The sequence below is a fragment of the Periophthalmus magnuspinnatus genome, chromosome 17 (genome assembly GCF_009829125.3).
Source record: "Periophthalmus magnuspinnatus isolate fPerMag1 chromosome 17, fPerMag1.2.pri, whole genome shotgun sequence".
In the NCBI taxonomy this organism is placed as follows: domain Eukaryota; kingdom Metazoa; phylum Chordata; class Actinopteri; order Gobiiformes; family Gobiidae; genus Periophthalmus; species Periophthalmus magnuspinnatus.
Window position 1 is genome coordinate 470,466 of NC_047142.1, and position 18,553 is coordinate 489,018.

Consider the following 18,553-nt stretch of genomic DNA (forward strand, 5'->3'; position numbering starts at 1 on the left):
TGTGTCTTGGCGGCACGGTGACTGAGTGCCATCACTCATGTCTCACAGCAAGAAGGTTGGTTCGATCCCCGGGTCACCAGGCCTTTCTGTGTGGAGTTTTTCATGTTTCTCCCGTGTCTGGCATGGGTTTCCTCCGGGTACTCCGGTTTCCCCCATCAACCAAAACATGAACGCCCTTCGAGACAACTGTTGTTGTGATTTTGGGCGTTACAAAAATAAATGAATTGAAATTGAATTGAATTCTCCAGCACAAAGATTCTCACTGGGGTTAAGGTCTGGACTCTGTGGTGGACGTGTGTGAAAATGACGTCTCTGCTCCTGATCCTCTGTCACTATTTGAGCTCGTTGAATCGTGGCATTTTTGTCTTGGAATATGCCCAAAAATCCACAGATGGAATAACCTGGTCATTCAGTTTATTCAGGTGTCAGCTGACCTCACTCTGCTGAACCTCGACCGGACCAACTGCAGGAAACTCGGACCTATTTGCTCAGTTAAATCCAGGTGGTGAGGGTTTTTTTGTCCAGACAGTGGATAATAACCCATTTTGCGTCACGTAGGAGTGTTGTACTATTTTTATACAGCGCTTTTCCATCTTTAAGACACTCAGAGCACTTTACATCAAGAACCACTCACACGTTCACACACAGACACTGGTGGGTTTAGTGTCTTGCCCAAGGACACAACAGCAGCATTCATCTGTGGGAGCTGGAGTTTACGTCGAGAGCGTGATTCAGATCAGATATACAAATATAGAATAAAACGCACTTAATAAATCACTGTGTTAAGTTTAAGTTTTGAACATGTGATTAGACTGAAAACATCTAATCAAAAATGTAAATACACAAATATATTTTAACTAAGATGAAAATAAGTTTAAGTTGAATAAAACTGATTTATATTTCAAAAAAGAAACGTAAATCAATGTTTTTGTTCTGACCCAAAAGTGGATCAAAACATATTTCAGAAGGACACAGAAAAAGGTAAGAGTTTAATGCTGCACTTTTATCACTTTTATTCTACTTTTAAAGCACAAAGTCTGACCAGAACCGTTCACATGTGGAGAAAGAACAGTCATCTACACCACAGAAAAACAGTCTGTGTCGTTCATTTAGACGTACGGACTTGAGCTACATCATTATTATTATAAACACTGTATAAAAGAGGCTCATGTGTTTGTAGATTCTGTGATTACATCAAAACATCCTGGAAAATGATTTAAAGTAAAGTGAGTCCTGTTTGTTTCTTCAGGTTTGGATGGACAAGGATCAGGAGCTGTACGAATACGCAAAAGTGCGACCGCTCATCAAGAAGAAAGAAGTACAGGTACTTTTTTATTTACACAAATAAACAGGTACAGAAAACATCAAATATATGAGGTGAGATATATGGAATTATGTAGCCAAAAAAAAAAAGGTAAAATCACTTAAAAATAAGAGACATTTGACTTTTTTTCTCTGCGACATAATTCCATATTTCTCACTTCATATATTTGATGTTTTCTGTGTTTATAAAATGTAGAAAGTAGTAAAAATAGAAATAATTACACTTAATAATACACTTACTTTGCAATATTCTCTGTCTAGAAAACTTCAGTCGCCATAATTCAACCTTTATTTGGTTAAAAATATATTTACAAAATCTTTGTGGACAATAAAAGAACTCTGTGTTCAATTAAACTGCTAAAAGAATCATTGGATTATTGATTATTATTATTATCATTATTAGAATTGTTTTATATGGACCTGTAGATTTATTTAAACACGGTGCCCATAAAAAAGAGAGTCAGAGTTTCTCACTGGGTTTGTGTAAATAAAGAGAAAGCTGCAGCCCAAAGTAGACGATAAGTATAAAGTCTGTAAATATAAGTGAAGTACGTGTGACCTTTGACCCTCACAGGGTGTGCACTGACTTTATTTAATTTGAGAAACGCCCCTGAACTTTCTGACTGCGGCTCTGAGGCTGAACAGAATTAATGTGTTTGTGATTTGTGTCAAAAATCATCTCAGTCTGACCCATGATGTCGAGAGCAGGATTTGAACCGGCGACTTCAGCCTGGAGCAGCTCTGTCACATTTTACATTTAGTGTTTGGAGTTTTTACAGGAGAAAATGTCATGATTTCACCATAGACTCTCATGTAGTGCCACAGTCTGTCGTCTGCAGAACTTTTCTCAGTTTGTTGTTTTTTTGCAGGTCGCCGCTGGATTGGAGGATTCAACCCACAGACTTTCCACAAGTTTCTGTCTCTGTATCTGAACGGAGCTGTGTAGAACTGAGCTCCACGACCACAACAATTTAAATATATTTATACGGACGAACAGACGGAGGAACAGACGGAGGAACAGACGGAGGAACAGACGGAGGAACAGCACGGACGAACAGACGGACGAACAGACGGAGGAACAGATGGAGGAACAGACGGTACGAACAGACGGAGGAACAGACGGAGGAACAGACGGAGGAACAGACGGAGGAACAGACGGAGGAACAGACGGACGAACAGACGGAGACTGTGGATGATTCAATAAACACAAATACAAATATGTGAATGTGCACATTTTATTTGTGGGTGCTTTCTCTCGAAAGAAGCCGAGTCCAAAATAAGGTTCCACAGGTTTATTGAAGTGTTGAGTCTGAACAGAAATGACTTTATCTTACAGATCAGGTGTCTCAGTCATTAGACCCAACTTTATTTATTTATATATTTATTTGACAGGGACAATTCAATCAGACACAGTTACAACATGAACATTGCAGCTGATGTGATGCAGACAGAGTTTATAGCAAGAGCTCATTTTCAACTCCCGTCCCTGGTTGGGCTTTTTTACAATTCACTAATATGCAAAGTATATTAAAACACTTGCCCCTTAAAATAGTTACATCAGTGCACAAATATACATATATAAACAGACCCAACTGAGAGGACCCAGACCAGTTCAGTGAGAAACAAGTGGCTCTGAATCTAAAGATGCCCCCAAAGCCCCAGAAGCCCCAGCAAAAGCCCCAGATTTGGGTGTGACTGTCACTTTTGTTAGCTCTACTCGAATCCAGGTTCCACCCCTTCCTCGGCCCGTCCACCCACCTGACGCAGTTTGGTGCGACTCTAACTCTGGACCTGACTCTGACCATAGAAGGGAGTGAGACGGGATCTGAGCTCACCTCTGGCATCTGGTTCCTCTCACAAAGGGTCACCTTGACATTCGGCTTACAAAACATTTCACAACATCCTTGTCCCAAGTCCATTTCTGGGATAAAGTTTTCTTTCCAGGAATTGTGAAAACATTTCAAAACACCCACATATTCATCACAGCAGCTGAAAAGGATTTATATTATTTTGCAGTAATGTTATTCTTATTACTCAAGGAAAAGAACAGAGTAGTGAAAAAGAAATGACTCCAATAAGGAGTAAAAAAGTATTTGGGAAAAGTACTGCTCAAGTAAGAGTAACTTAAAGAGACTTAATAAGTCACAAAATGATCCAAAGTAAAACTGAACAAACACAAATGTTCAGATCATTTCATTTTGTTAAAGCTCCAGACACTTTAGACTCACAGAGAGAAGAGGAACTGCACTTTTACTACAGTAACATGACTGGTACTTCAGAGGAAACTGCACTTTTACTACAGTAACACGACTGGTACTTCAGAGGAACTGCACTTTTACTACAGTAACACGACTGGTACTTCAGAGGAACTGCACTTTTACTACAGTAACACGACTGGTACTTCAGAGGAACTGCACTTTTACTACAGTAACACGACTGGTACTTCAGAGGAACTGCACTTTATACTACAGTAACACGACTGGTACTTCAGAGGAACTGCACTTTTACTACAGTAACACGACTGGTACTTCAGAGGAACTGCACTTTTACTACAGTAACACGACTGGTACTTCAGAGGAACCTGCACTTTTACTACAGTAACACGACTGGTACTTCAGACAAATTGTTTACAGACAGCATGCTAAATAAAAGTCAACTTCAAGTTTATGATTTTGTATTTTTGTATTTTTTATTGCCAATTTTAATTAGAACAATTTGTAGAGAAGATGGGATCACACTTGACTAGCTACCACCTACTAGCTACTCCTGGACGAATGGGGGATTACAGCGGCTCACTTTACTTCAATAACAGTGTAATAAACATATTACCCTGCTATTCTGTGCTGTAAAGTGGCCTGTGTAATCAAATATGGTTGTGTCTGAACCTTCTTCTCATCTTCTTAAATACTTATTATATTTTCCTGAGTTCTTAAGTTTCTTTCAGATGAAGGAAACTTAAGAACCCGAAGGAAACTTAAGAACTCAGCTCCTTAAGTTTCCTTCAGATGAACCATTTTAATTAGAACAATTAAAATTGTTCATCTGAAGTTTCCTTAAGTTTCCTTCAGATGAAGGAAACTTAAGAACCTGAAGGAAACTTAAGAACCCGAAGGAAACCTAAGAACTCAGGTTCTTAAGTTTCCTTCAGATGAAGGAAACTTAAAAACCTACAACGCTAAAGAATTATGGGGAGTACAACGGCTCCAGCAATGATGACACATAACTGAGAGCAGTCTGTCCTGCTAGAAAACCACCAAATGCCACTGTCTTGAAACATCCCAAAATGGAGCAGGAGCTGCTCAGGCTAGAACAGGCAAAATATGAGTCCTGGGGTACAATGTCTTCTGGAATGTCGATGACAATGCTGCTCAGGCTAGAACTGGCAAAATCTGAGTCCTGGGGTACAATGTCGTCTGGAATGTCAATGACAATGTAATCTGGCCTGTCTTCTTTGGCATTTGACGCTTCCCTAATCAGATCAGGATCTTCAAAGCCTGTGACGTCGATGCGGTGTTCAGACTTCTCTGACTGGATGTTCTCCTTGTTGTTCATCTGAGTCTCTAGAATTAGCTGGGTTCAAACACTGAGGTATTTGGGGGGACACTTGTTTCTCCTACATTAAGTGGTTCATTCCAAACTGGATCTTCACGGCCAAAATAGAAAAACCCATCGACGTACTTGACAGGTTGCATGTTTCCTCGTTGTCCATTGGAGTCTCTAGAATACCCTCGTTGAAACACTTTGTGTGTCTATGTTGCTCAGTGTTTGGGTGGGTCTTATTGCTTCCTCCTCATCTCGGAGCGGCTCTGGTACATGTTTTGGGACGTGTGGACTGGGCTGTTCAGGAGGGCTCAAATCAGACACAGTGGTGGACCCTTTAAGAGCTAAGGCCATGAGGGCACGAGCGTTCTCACTGTATTCACTGTCATCACCGATCAGATGTTCCATCGTCACAAAGGGTGATGGAGTGCCCTCCTTGGGAGTGATTCTCATCTCATGGTCCAGGTCCAGAAGTCTCTTTATGAAATCAGCAAAGGCCAATCTGTCTCTGTGCTCTGGGTCTCCCGTTCTTGTATGAGACCCCTGAAAAACACTGTCTAAAGAGCTGAATTTTTCAGCTAGACACTCTGAGACGTTGGGCATGTCTTCTCTCTCACTGCCATAGTACTCATCTAAGGTTTTAAGTCTCCACTGTGTGAAGTCACCTGAAGGGCTTACAAAGTAATCTAAAGACAGATGTGCTTTTTGGAGCACTTTTTCGCTTGGAAGTCCTACCAGTTCGACGATGGTCCTGAGATTGTCGTATTCTGAGTGTTCACTGAAAAGACAGTATCCTGTGAAACACTCTGCCAGAGTGCAGCCTAGAGACCACATGTCCACAGCCTCAGTGACTTTGCAGCCTAGAGTGATCTCTGGAGCTTGGTATGGAAAAGGCTGCCCTATGTCCATGAAGTCCATCATGTCTGCAAACCAGCAAGGCCAAAGTCAATGAGTTTGACTTTAAAAGGCTGCTTACTGTGGTTCACCAGCATGATGTTGTCTGGCTTTAGGTCTGCATGAATGATCCCAGCCGTCTTGAGACCGTCAAAGGCCACCAGGAGCTGCTGTGCCACTGGACGGAGCTCACACAAAGACAATACATCTTCTCTCATGTCCATAAAGTCGAACAGGCTCCTGTCTAATGTTTCAAATACCATGCATTCGGAGTCCTGTTCTGCAAAGTATTCAATGAACCTGACAATATTGTACTTGTCTGGTTGTAAGAGGCGCAACTCCTCCAAGATCTCAACTTCTTCTTCGAGACTGCTACTGGCGTTCTTCAGGGTTTTAACTGCCACGACCTCTAAAGTCTGAGGGTGAAAGCATCTAGTGACTGTACCAAAAGCCCCTTCCCCAAGTACGTCCAAGACGATGTACTCCCCTAACTTAAACGGGGTTTGATCTGGTCTGGAGGAATATCCTGAACCCATTTCAGTATGTATTTAGGTTGGTCAAAAAATGAGATATCTAAGCAATAGAAGAGCAATACACGAGCAATACACGAGCAATACACTAACAATACACGAACAATACACGAGCAATACACTAACAATACACGAACAATGTAAGAACAATACACGAACAATACACGATCAATACAAGAGCAATACACGAGCACTTGAAAATTGAATTGAAGAATTGAATTGACTTTGTTGTGACCGTTGAGTTTGATCTAACAAGTACTACAAATCGATTGCTTTGTGTCAAAGAATCACTTCGTGTCAAAGAATCACTTTGTCAAAGGATTTCTTTGTCACCGTTGCCATGGTGACGAGAACTGTTACTGGTTGCTAGGTGAGTGTCCTAGAGCTGGTCACATGACTTCATGACAACATTATAGAATGCCTCATTTAAATGTGAGCTGGAGAACAGTCAGGATTCTATGGTAGAATTTGCTGTTTAAAGTGACGTTAGTTAGTTAGTTAGTTAGTTTATTCAGACACACACATAAAATAAATAAAACATTGTCACAGTCACATACACATATATAGAATTTGTTCATTGTGTCTGAAAGGCATAGGCTGAAGCAAAGCTTATTTATGCCTGTTTCCACATCTAAAGAAAAACATACAGTATACAACAAAAGAAATACATTTGTTTTTATATTCTTACAATTAACTCTGGATTTATATTTGTATATATAATAATCATTAGTAGTCCTTTTTTATCCTGATCATAGATGTTATTTTTAATCATCAAAATATTATTATTATTATTATTACTATTTTGTTTTCCTATTACATAATTCATATTATGTAGTAGACAAAGTTTATACTATGTTCTTTAATGTTCAGTTCAGTTGTCATAGTAACAGTTATACTATTGCTCTATATTTTTCTAGAATTTTTAATTTATACATTTTCTTAAATACTTTGATTGATGTGCAGCTTTTTACTTCATTGTCCCAAACGATTCCATAAGTTAACCCCCTGTGACTGAGATGCACATAGATTTTTTTTGTAGTTCTTGCATAGTTGTTTGGAAGATGCCAGTTCCCCTCAGGTTATAGCGACTCTCTCTGGGTCTAAACAGCTCCTGGATACAGTGTGGGAGCATGTGGTTATGGGCCTTATACATAACAACTGCTGTATTAACCTCAACCAGATCGTTTAGTTTTAATGTTTTTAGTTTAATAAGAGTGGGTTGGTGGATGGCATAATATTCTGCCTGATTGACAATCCTCATCACTTTCTTTTGAAGTAAAATACTGGATTCATGTTTGATTTATAATTGTTCCCCCATATTTCCACACAATAATTAACGTATGGAAGGAAAAGAGAACAATATAATATAAACAGTGATTTTTGATTTAAAATAGTTTTCATTTTATACATTACAGCAACAGTTTTTGATATTTTTGTTTTTACATTATTTATATGTACTTTCCAGCTTATTTTACTATCGATGGTGATACCTAAAAATTTTGTTTCATACACTCTTTCTATTTCTATATCATTAATTTTAATTTTAATTTGTTTGGAAATTTGTCTATTCCCAAAGAGTATATATTTGGTTTTACTTAAGTTAAGTGGTAGTTTGTTAATATCAAACCATTTCTTAATTATTTTGAGCTCATTTTCCACTGTATCCAGAAGTTGATCTAAGTCTCTTCCTGAGCAGCACAGACTGGGATCATCTGCAAACAAAATACACTTTAGGTTTTTCAGTATGTCACATACATCATTTATATACATAATGAACAATTTTGGTCCCAAAATGGAACCTTGTGGAACTCCGTGTGTAATCGTCTTTTTATCTGAGTTAAAATTGTTCATATGCACATACTGATGTCGGTTACTAAGATAACTATTTAACCAGGTGAGTGCAGAGCCTCTGACACCTTTCCATTTTTTTCAAGAGTATTTTATGATCAATGGTGTCAAAGGCCTCACTTAAGTCTATGAAGACTCCAACTGTGTATTGTTTGTTGTCCGTTGCTGTTGCTATCTCTTCCACTAGTGCCATGACATCAAAGTGGACCTGTTTGATCGAAACCCATACTGATGGTTACTTAATAAGTTATTTTTCTCAATAAAACTATCAAGCCTTACTGCAAACAGTTTTTCTAATATTTTTGAAAATTGCGAGAGTAATGAGATGGGTCTATAATTAGTGAACAGGTGTCGGTCACCATTTTTAAATATTGGAATTACCTTGGCTGTTTTCATTTTACTTGGGAAGATGCCGGTTGTAAAGGATTGATTACAGATGTAAGTAAAAGGTTTAACTATACAGTGTATGATGTCTTTAATCAATAACATATTTATATCAGAGCAGTCAGTAGATTTCTTATTTTTAAATGTTCTTACTATTTGTATAATTTCATCTTCGTGTACATTCCTTACAAACATAGAATTTGTATTTCGTTGAATAATCTCCTCATTTAACCCTTCCTTTTCTCTGGGCTCTATAATTTCATTTGCAAGGGTGGGCCCTACATTTACAAAAAAGTTATTAAATTCATTTGTCAGTTCTTTGATTTTATCTATTATTATACCGTTCTTGACAAAATGGTTTGGGTATTGGGATTCTATGGTAGAATTTGCTGTTTAAAGTGACTGTACCTAGTTTTCATATAATTGAGCTAAATCTGTCTTGCTCATTACAGATATATTGTAAACCACAACATCACAAGGGGAGACTGAGCATTTTGAGCATTGGATATGTAGACAGACTAATAAACCAGTTTTTGTTTTTTGTTTTAGTTTTTTGGTTTTTTATGAAGTAACAACATTATAACATGGCTTAAAGCTCACAAGAATAGAATCAATTTTGTGTAGTACCGGATCTTATATTATGTGTAATAACTTGAATATTTGTTATATTAGTTCATCTTTCATTCATTTGTTCATCTTGAGGAATGTATGTTATTTCCTATATAAATAGAGTAAAATTTCCATTTTGTAAGTTTATAAAATAGTTAAATATGCATTTGCATGGTGTTACAACATTTAAATATAAAGAATTCATGATTGATAAAAAGCTTAAAAAAATACCCCATAATAAACATGTTACTTGATTTGAGTGGACGTGATGACGTGATGACGTGATGCACGATGCAGAGAACGTTCGAGAAGTGGCAATGGCGCGAACAACTCAACGAAGAGAAGCTCGTACGAGAAAACACAAACATTATTGAAAGCCGCTTTTCAGCTACTCTGAAGATTTTTCCCCTTGCTCTGGAGGACTGAGGACTGAGGAGAACTCGCGGGACTTATCGCACAGTCTGGGGGTGAGTTTTCACGGAGTCTTCCGAGAACCGTGCAAAAAAAAGCTAAGCTAAAGCTAGCGCCGTTTTTGTGCTACTTCACTTCAGAGTCAGTTGGACAGAGACGGTGTGTCCACGGACGAGTCTGAGTCACCTGTGAGGACAGACAGGACAGCACATTCTGTGTCCCATCTTCATAAATCTTTTTTCCATACGAATGTGAAAGTGAACAACAGACTGTAGGATTATTCCACGTATTTTTGGATTTTACCTTGAGCTCCAACGCGCCATCGAAAAACTGAAGAGCATAATATCAAATCAGTGCATCGTGTTCTGACTTTATAGTATTGGGGGAGAAATGTAATGTTTGTGGAAATGTATTTGATTCCTTACAATTTTTTAAGAATAAGAAAAGCCTAAAACGTATTTACTGTGTGTTTCTCATTTGTACACTGTAAAAGCAAACACTGTAAACATATTGACAAAGTTACAAAAATATTTAAATGTACATTGCATCTCGGTTTCTCGTCATAATAATTATATTCCTTGGAGTTATTTGTTAAATTTAAAAGCTAGAATCATACTTCTACCCTAGACAAAGTTTTTATACATTGTCTCTTTTACCATTGGTTTAACTTGAGGTTACAGGAGTCCTATATAATTTGGTTATTCCTTTCAAAATAATGAGCAGCTTGGTAAAAGGGTTACATATAGGACCCAATATATTCTTAGCCAAACATAAATTTGGGCAATTTGTACATGGTGAATGGTCCGAAACCTTCTATTCTGATGTTATTGTTTTGCCTGGGATGCTCCGAAGAAAGACAGATTTTAGTAATCTGCACAGAGATGAGCAGGTAACACCACGAAGCCAAGTATTTCTTGGTAGTAATTGTATAATTGTTGAATACAAAAGTGAAGTCTTGAATGAGGGACAATACAGGATTAAAGTCCTTCTAACTTCCTTCCATGTCGACAATTTTCCTCCTCGTGAACATTTTGTGATGATGATTTGCAAATATTTCTCAGCTCCACTTGTTGGGAAAATCTCATTAATTTCTGGTCAATGCACACATTAAAGCAGTATAGATTTATTTTATGACAGTTATGCCTTTTAATTTACCTTTTCGCGGGCTGCATAAAATGACGTTTAGGTTGATGGGGAGAACCTGGGGGAAACCCACCTAGACACAAGGACAATAAACTGCACAGAAAGGCCTGGACCAATCAGGAATCCAACCCAGAACGGTGCAAGACACTCAGTCACCATGCCTCTGAAATGGGATGCTCAGAATGCTTAAGATAAGGCAAGGCAAGTTTATTTGTATAGCACAATTCGTACACAAGGTAATTCAAAGTGCTTTACAGAATAAGAAAGACATTAAAATCACACAAATCAAAACATAAATAATCACAAATAATCATCATAAAATTAACATTAAAAGAGAAGAGTGCAGAATAAAAACCTGTCAGTCGTATGCACAGCTAAACAGAACTGTTTTGAGTCTGGATTTAAACATTGTCAAAGTCGAGGCCTGTCTCACATCTTCAGGAAGAATGTTCCAAGTTTTAGCTGCATAAAACTTAAACGCTGATTCCCCATGTTTAGTCCTGACTCTGGGCACCAGCAGGAGGCCGGTCCCTGAAGTCCTCAAATTGCGAGATGGTTCATGTGGCACTAACATGTCGGAGATATACTTTGGACTTAGGCCATGGAGAGACTTATACACAAGCAGAGCTGCTTTAAAGTCTATTCTTTGAGCTACAGGAAGCCAGTGCAGAGACCTGAGCACAGGACTTATGTGCTCATACTTCCTGGTTCTAGTCAGGACCCGAGCAGCAGCGTTCTGGATGTACTGCAGCTGTGTTAAGGCTCGTTTGGAGAGGCCAGTGAGCAGGACGTTACAGTAGTCTAACCTACTGGAGACAAATGCATGGATAAGTCTCTCTAAGTCTGGCTTTGACAGTATACCTTTGATTTTTGCAATGTTTTTTAGGTGTAAAAAGCTGCAGATGTTATTGATTTGATGTGGCTGTTAAAGTTCAAGTCTGAGTCCATTATTACCCCTAGATTTCTAGCCTGATTTGAAGGTTTTAGAGAGAGAGACTGGAGGTGACTGCTAACACTTTCTCTATGTTTCTGTGGGCCAAAGATGATGACTTCAGTCTTGTCTGAGTTTAGCAGAAGAAAGTTGTTTTGCATCCACACACTGATCTGTTGGATGCAGTGGCAGAGTGAATCCACTGGTCCATATTCACCTGCTGCTAGTGAGACATAGATCTGAGTGTCATCTGCATAGTTGTGGTAAGACACATTATTGCTGCGTATTAACTGGCCTAACGGCAGCATGTAGAGATTGAACAGCAGGGGTCCCAGGATTGAACCCTGGGGTACTCCACAGGTCAGGGACATTTTATCTGATACACATTTTCCAATTTCAACAAAGTACTCCCTGTTTTCTAAATAGGACTTGAACCACTTTAGTGCCGTACCAGAGATGCCCACCCAGTCCCCTAGTCTCTGTAAGAGGATCCCATGATCCACAGTGTCAAAAGCAGCACTCAGATCTAACAGGATCAAGACTGAGACTTTGCCTGCATCAGTGTTCAGGCGGATGTCATTTGTCACCTTGATAAGAGCAGTCTCAGTGCTGTGGTGGGTCTAAAACCTGATTGGAAAACATCAAAGGAGTTGTTCATTTCGAGGAAGTTAATAAACTGTTGATAAACAACTCTTTCAAGGACTTTGCCTAAAAATGGCAGATTTGAGATCGGTCGATAATTGTTCAATATTGTGGCATCAAGACTGCTCTTCTTTAGGAGAGGCTTGATAACCGCAGTTTTCAAAGCACTTGGGAATGTTCCAGATTGAAGTGACATATTAACTATGTGAGTGAGTGGTGACAGCAAACTGAGCACAGACTTTAAAAATTTAGTGGGTAACACATCGAGGCAGCATGTAGATGAACTCAGACTGGTGACAATCTCTTGGACAGTTTTATCAGTTACAGGTGTAAAGTGAGTCAGCTCTAAGTGTCTCGGTGGTGCTGGGTTGTTATTTGTGTTGTGGAGTTGATGGCATTTTTAATACCCTGAACCTTGTCATTAAAGAATACTGCAAACTCATTGCACTTAGATGTGGAAATTAGTTCTAACGGCAGTGGAGCTGGGGGGTTTGTTAATCTGTTTACCGTTGCAAACAGGATACGAGAGTTTTTACTACAACTTCCAATAATGTCAGAAAAATACCTTTGCCTTGTTCTACATAAACTGTGGTTGTACATGTGCATCTTTTCTCTGTAAATCTCATAATGAACCTGGAGCTTTGACTTGCTCCCTTCCCGCTCGGCCCTCCTCCCTTTTCTGTGCCCTGACCGAGTCATCATTCCTCCATGGAGCTTTCTGCTGATCTTTAACCATTTTAACCTTCATCGGGGCAATGGTGTCCAGAACATTCAAAACACTCGAAGTTACAGAGTTCAACAAATCATCAACATTAGAACATGAGGCATTTTCAAAGTGTATCATTTCCATGAACAGTGCACCTGTCTTATCATTTATGTGTCTCCTTTGAACAACTGCAGGACCAGCCGCTGGTTTGGGAATAACAGACAGGTCAAAGAAGACACAGAAATGATCAGAGCAACATCCACCACATTGACATTTGAAATATTTACTCCTTTTGTAATGAGCAGGTCCAGAGTGTGTCTCTGTTGTGGCTCACTGACATGAGTCAGACCAAAGGTTTCACAGAACTGAGCTCTTTAGCGTTTCTGTCAAACACATTATCCACATGTACATTAAAATCACCTGTAATGACTAAACCACCAAAGTCTGTGCATACGACTGAAAGCATCTCAGTAAAATCATCAATAAAACTCAGACAGAGCTGGGGAGGTTTGTATATGACTAAGTAGAGTCTGGAGGGGGATTGTTTTAGCTCCATTTTGAATGAAACATACTCAAAAGATGAAAACACCACAAATGACAATCTGTAACTAAATTATCTCTAAAAAATGCGCACACACCTCCACCTTTTTTGTTTACTTGTGTTTCAGATTCAAATTTGAAGTTGGGTGGAGTTGATTCCACTAGGATTGCATTACCTGTGTTTTTGTTGTGTTATGTTTCATTTAAAAACATAAAGTCAAGACTAAAAGAAGAAATAAAATCATTAATTAAAAAGGACTTGTTACATAAAGATCTGACATTGAGCACAGCAAGTTTCAGATTAGTTTCAGTAGGACTGGATGTTATCTTCTTACAGGGAATGTGAACTAAATGTCTCTGATTGGACAGTCTGTCCTTCTGTTAATCAGTCTACGTGGTGTAACTGTAGATATAGCTCCATCACAGGCCTCAGTCTGATATTATCTTTATCATGACTGTATGTCCTGAGACAGCAGAGGCCCTGTGTGTCCTAACTCTTGTTGATAACAGCTCTGGGGGAAGGCAGGGAAGGGTGATGAGGGGGGAGTTTGGGTGAGGGACCAGGTGAGGGACCGGGTGAGGGACCGGGTGAGGGCCGAGGAGGTGGAGCAGGGGGGAGTTTGCGTGAAAGACGAGGGGGGATAGGTGGGTATGGGGAAGAGTTCAGCATAGTTGATGCCAGAACTCTTGATCGCTCTATATTAGGTGTGAGAGGAGCCATCTTAATTCCTGATCTGATGAGACTTTCTAGATGGTCAGGAAGGGCCATAGGTGAAGGTGGGGAGGAAAAGGAGAGTGAGGAGTCTCTAGAGGGAGTGGATGTAGCAAAGGGGACCCAGGGTTGGTCTGTGGGCAGGGGAGGTGATGTGGGTGCTGTTGTGACTGAAACCTCTGCTGGGGCTGTCACAGACAGGTTCAAGGCCTGTGATGTGGGCCCTGAGGGAAGTGACGCTGGAGATGCATCCTTCACTTTTGAAGGTGGTGGTGATACTGATTTGTTCTCTGGGGGAGGTGGTGGTGGTGCTGAATCCTTTGCTGGGGGAGATGGTTGTGGTGCTGGTGGTGACTCCTTCGCTGGGGAAGGTGGTGGTTGTAGTTGTGTTGCTGCTGGTGGTGCTGACACATTGGCTCGGTCTGTGGTTGGTGCAGCAGGAATGCTTCTCTCATTCCTCTTTTCTCTCACTGGCCCAGGACCCTGTCCAGGCCGGTTTCTCAGAGCGTGGAGGAGGTTATCCGTCAACACTCTTACTCCACCTCTGCTCAGGTGTGGGCCATTTCCCTTGAACAGGTCCCCTCATTCCCAGAAAAGATCAAAGTTCTCAATGTAGTGCAGTCCTCTGGCTGCACATTCATTGAACAGCCATGTGTTCAGCTGAAGCAGCCAGGTAAATTTGTTCATCTTCCTTCTGTCTATGGTAGGAAGAGGTCCACTGATGAAAGTCTTAACCTCCACTTTACCAAGCTCCTCAAATAATTAAATGAAATGCTTTTTCAAGATTTCAGTTTCATTCATTCTGGTGTCAACTGCACCCACGTGCACATTCAGCTGTTTAGCTCCTTGGTGTGTTGACAAAACTTTTGGGAGGAGTTTTGTAATCTCAGAGACAGTGTGACTGGGGTACGAGCAAGTTTGGATTCCTCTGTGAGTCACATCTCTGATAGCACCGTCTCCTAGCAGCAGCGTACCTCTGACCTTGACGTTTGGCACAGACCGCCTGTCTGCCGCCGCTCTTTTGCCAACTTCATTGCTCTTGTTTTGCGACAAAAATCCATTTTCTGTTTGTATATTAACATCAACATCAGTCTGTGACAGTGGTAAAAATCTGTTTGTCAGCTGTATTTTGGGTGATGTAACTATATTAGCATTGTCTCTTATCACTTGTCGCGTTGGCTTGAAAATCTTGTCTTTACAAAGTTTTGGAAAAGACACCGTATCACTCAGGTTTAAGTTGAAAGTAGCAGATTTTTCACTCTCTTCTCTGAAAGTAACTGTGGGCTGCTTACCACTGGAGGTCACAGGAAGCGTTCGGTGAAGTCCTTTTTCAGATTCTAAAACAAATATCCGTGCTTGTAGCTCAATAATTTGTTGTTGATAGTTCCGACAGCATTCGCAGAAAGAATTCCTTTTGTTTCTTCCCGCGGACATGTTGTTGGCTCGTCCAAAATTTTGTAAAAAAAAAAAAAAAGTGAAAATGGTTTAAAAATCTTGGTCTACTTAAGAGAAAATCATAAGTAACAAATCTCCCAGCAATGGAAGAGGTAAAATTATTTAAAAAGCAAAGTAAGGAGGAAGCAGCAGGAGCAAGCAAGGTTTGTGTCTGCACATTCAGAAGCAACTGCACATAAAGATAAGATAAGAAGATAAGTGAGGAATAATCACTGCAAACCATTTAAAATGAACTAGTCCTGTTGTCTGTTTACTGCCTGCATACAAACAGCAGTCACAACACCAGGACACAGCACCGCACGGCCAATCTGTCAAATAAAAGCCCACACATTCTAATCGCTGGTTAAATGCTCGGCTGTTTACAGACAACTGTGTAGTGACTCATAATTGTCCACAGAGACGCACTTGTAATTAGTTGTCACTTGACGTCTTTATTGTCAGCTGAAGGTTTAGTGAATGGACGTGTGGTGCAACAACAGCAGTCAGGGCATTTCAGATCTTTGGAAACATTACAAGGGGAATTGTGATTGTGTTTACATGTGATGTGTGCCTCAGGTCAGTGGTGGAACGCCAAAATCAATGTATTAGTCACTTTAACGTCTTATCTTAATAACTCTGGACCAGTGCAAACTATTTAAAATGACCTAGTCACATTTTTCATATTTTTTTGAAGATGGTAAAAATCTGATATTAATAAAACTTGTATTTATTTATATTTATATTTTTTCTATACTAAATGGTAATATACAATGTTAAGGAAGGACAGATGTCATCAAATGACAAATTAAAGTCACATTAAGTCACTTTTTAGCCAAAAATAAGAGCACATTTTTTCATTTTGGTTGTCTTTATTCCACTGAAAACCTTGTGGTCAGCAGACTTGCATCTCCACAAACCTGATCCTGGATGAGGACGAACTCCTTCCTTTTCCTTTGGCTTTAATTTTCCACAACAACGTATAAATGTATCTCCATTGAAAATGCTCCCGATCATGGTTGGACTTAGGCCTGAGCCCATACAGGGCGTAGGGCCTAATGCTTCCGCAACGATGAGTGCATGGGCCAAGCGTGGGTTATTTGTATGTGTTGCTATGACGACACCTTGACATGCAGGTTCCACTTCCAGTTGCTTGTCAGTGCGGAGGATTTGTAACTTATTAATGTTCATATCTCAAACACAATAGTGAAATAAAAACACCAGGATCACGTAGAACGGGTCCACACGAACATATCACCACCAAAATGATGAGTCTGACAGCAGCAGTTACAGAGAGAGGAGACACAGTTTTTCAATGTAAAGTGAATTGGAGCCAGAGTCGCCGGATGTGCAGCCCATGATCACTTCCTGTTTGGAACGTGTCGGCAGCAGGATAGTTATGTCCATTTATATAAACAGTGTATGGTTTCCTCACACCAGAACACTGCAGGATTAACATAGTGAATTTACACAAATCACTACGACTCACACACAAGCACGGAAATATTTATTTAAATTCATTGCAGATTCATTTTCCTATTTCAAGTCATTTAAACCAAGGCTCGAATTTTTGTGGTTTATGAACTTTTTATAATTTGAGTCATTTCAACTAGATTAAGTCCATAGTATATAGTTCAGGTTTAGTCCTGGTCCAGTCCTGGTTTAGTCCTGGTCCAGTCCTGGTTTAGTCCTGGTCCAGTCCTGGTTTAGTCCTGGTCCAGTCCTGGTTTAGTCCCGGTCCAGTCCTGGTTTAGTCCCGGTCCAGTCCTGGTTTAGTCCCGGTCCAGTCCTGGTTTAGTCCTGGTTTAGTTCTGTTTAGTTTAGTTCTCTCTCTCTATGTATATATGTTTATATATATATATGTATGTGTGTGTGTGTGTGTGTGTGTGTATATGTTTACTTTTATCCATCCATCCATTTTCTTCCTCTTATCCGGGGCCGGGTCGCGGGGGCAACAGTCCAAACAGGGACTCCCAGACTTCCCTCACCCCAGACACGTCCTCCAGCTCCTACGGTCGGTCCAAGGTGTTTCCAGGCCAGAGCTTCGCCTACTTTTATCTATTTTAATATAATTTGGTCACGTTCGGCGGGCCAGATTAATAAACCCAAAGGGCCGTGTGAGGCCCCCGGGCCGTAGTTTGCTCATGTCTGGTCTACAGTCCCTTAGCCAATCAGGACGCAGAACACAATGCACGTTTATACACTGTAAAAAAAAAACATCCACGAAACAGCGAGACCACAAAAGGTGAACCGCGATAGAGTGACGGACCACTGTTTTGTCATTTTAATATTTTTCTTATTTCTTTAATGTGATTGGTTGTTTTTTCAGATTCTAGGATGTGATGTCATCCTCCCAGGAGGCCTTCCAAGGACCAGTTTTTTTCCTATTGATTATTGATACTTTCTGCATGTATGTCTATGGTAGAATGTTTAGCAGTTACCTTGTTGACATAATGCACACATTAGCAAACACACTGATATGTTTTCTGAAAACTCAAGAAAAAAAAACACAAAATGGATTCAAACAGCACATTTTCTAGAGCCTGTGATCAGTTCATGGTCTTGTTTAGGAGTTTGAGTTTCAACAATAAAGTGACAGAGACTTTTTGAAAAACTGGTGGCTAATGCTAGCTAGCTTGTGACTGTAATTTATGTGTATAAAGTATCCACACTGAGCAGTGCTCTTCACTATTAGCTGGGACTCACACTGGGGCTTTTGAACGTGCTCAAACACGACTGGTTTATAGAAATCTTTCCAGTCGTTAAAGTCTCTCTCGGCTAAAACTGGAGAGCTGGACATGACGTCCACTTTTTGTCCTTGCAGAGCTCGGAAGGCGGCAAACGTGGCGATGATGCAGGTTTTTCCCTCTCCCGTCCTCACCTGAATCAGACGACCTTTTGCGGACAGA

The 18,553-nt window shown here is 40.0% G+C and overlaps 1 protein-coding gene across 1 annotated transcript; it reads right to left on the reverse strand.

Annotated features, from left to right (window-relative positions):
* Window positions 1–4,506: 4,506 nt before the first annotated feature.
* LOC117385470 (homeodomain-interacting protein kinase 3-like) lies at window positions 4,507–6,293 on the reverse strand. The gene is made up of 3 exons (XM_033982757.1): window positions 5,840–6,293; window positions 5,050–5,786; window positions 4,507–4,893 (listed from the first exon to the last, which is right to left on the reverse strand). Exons 1-3 carry the CDS (start codon window positions 6,291–6,293, stop codon window positions 4,507–4,509), a joined length of 1,578 nt encoding a protein of 525 aa, XP_033838648.1.
* Between the last annotated feature and the right edge of the window lie 12,260 nt (window positions 6,294–18,553).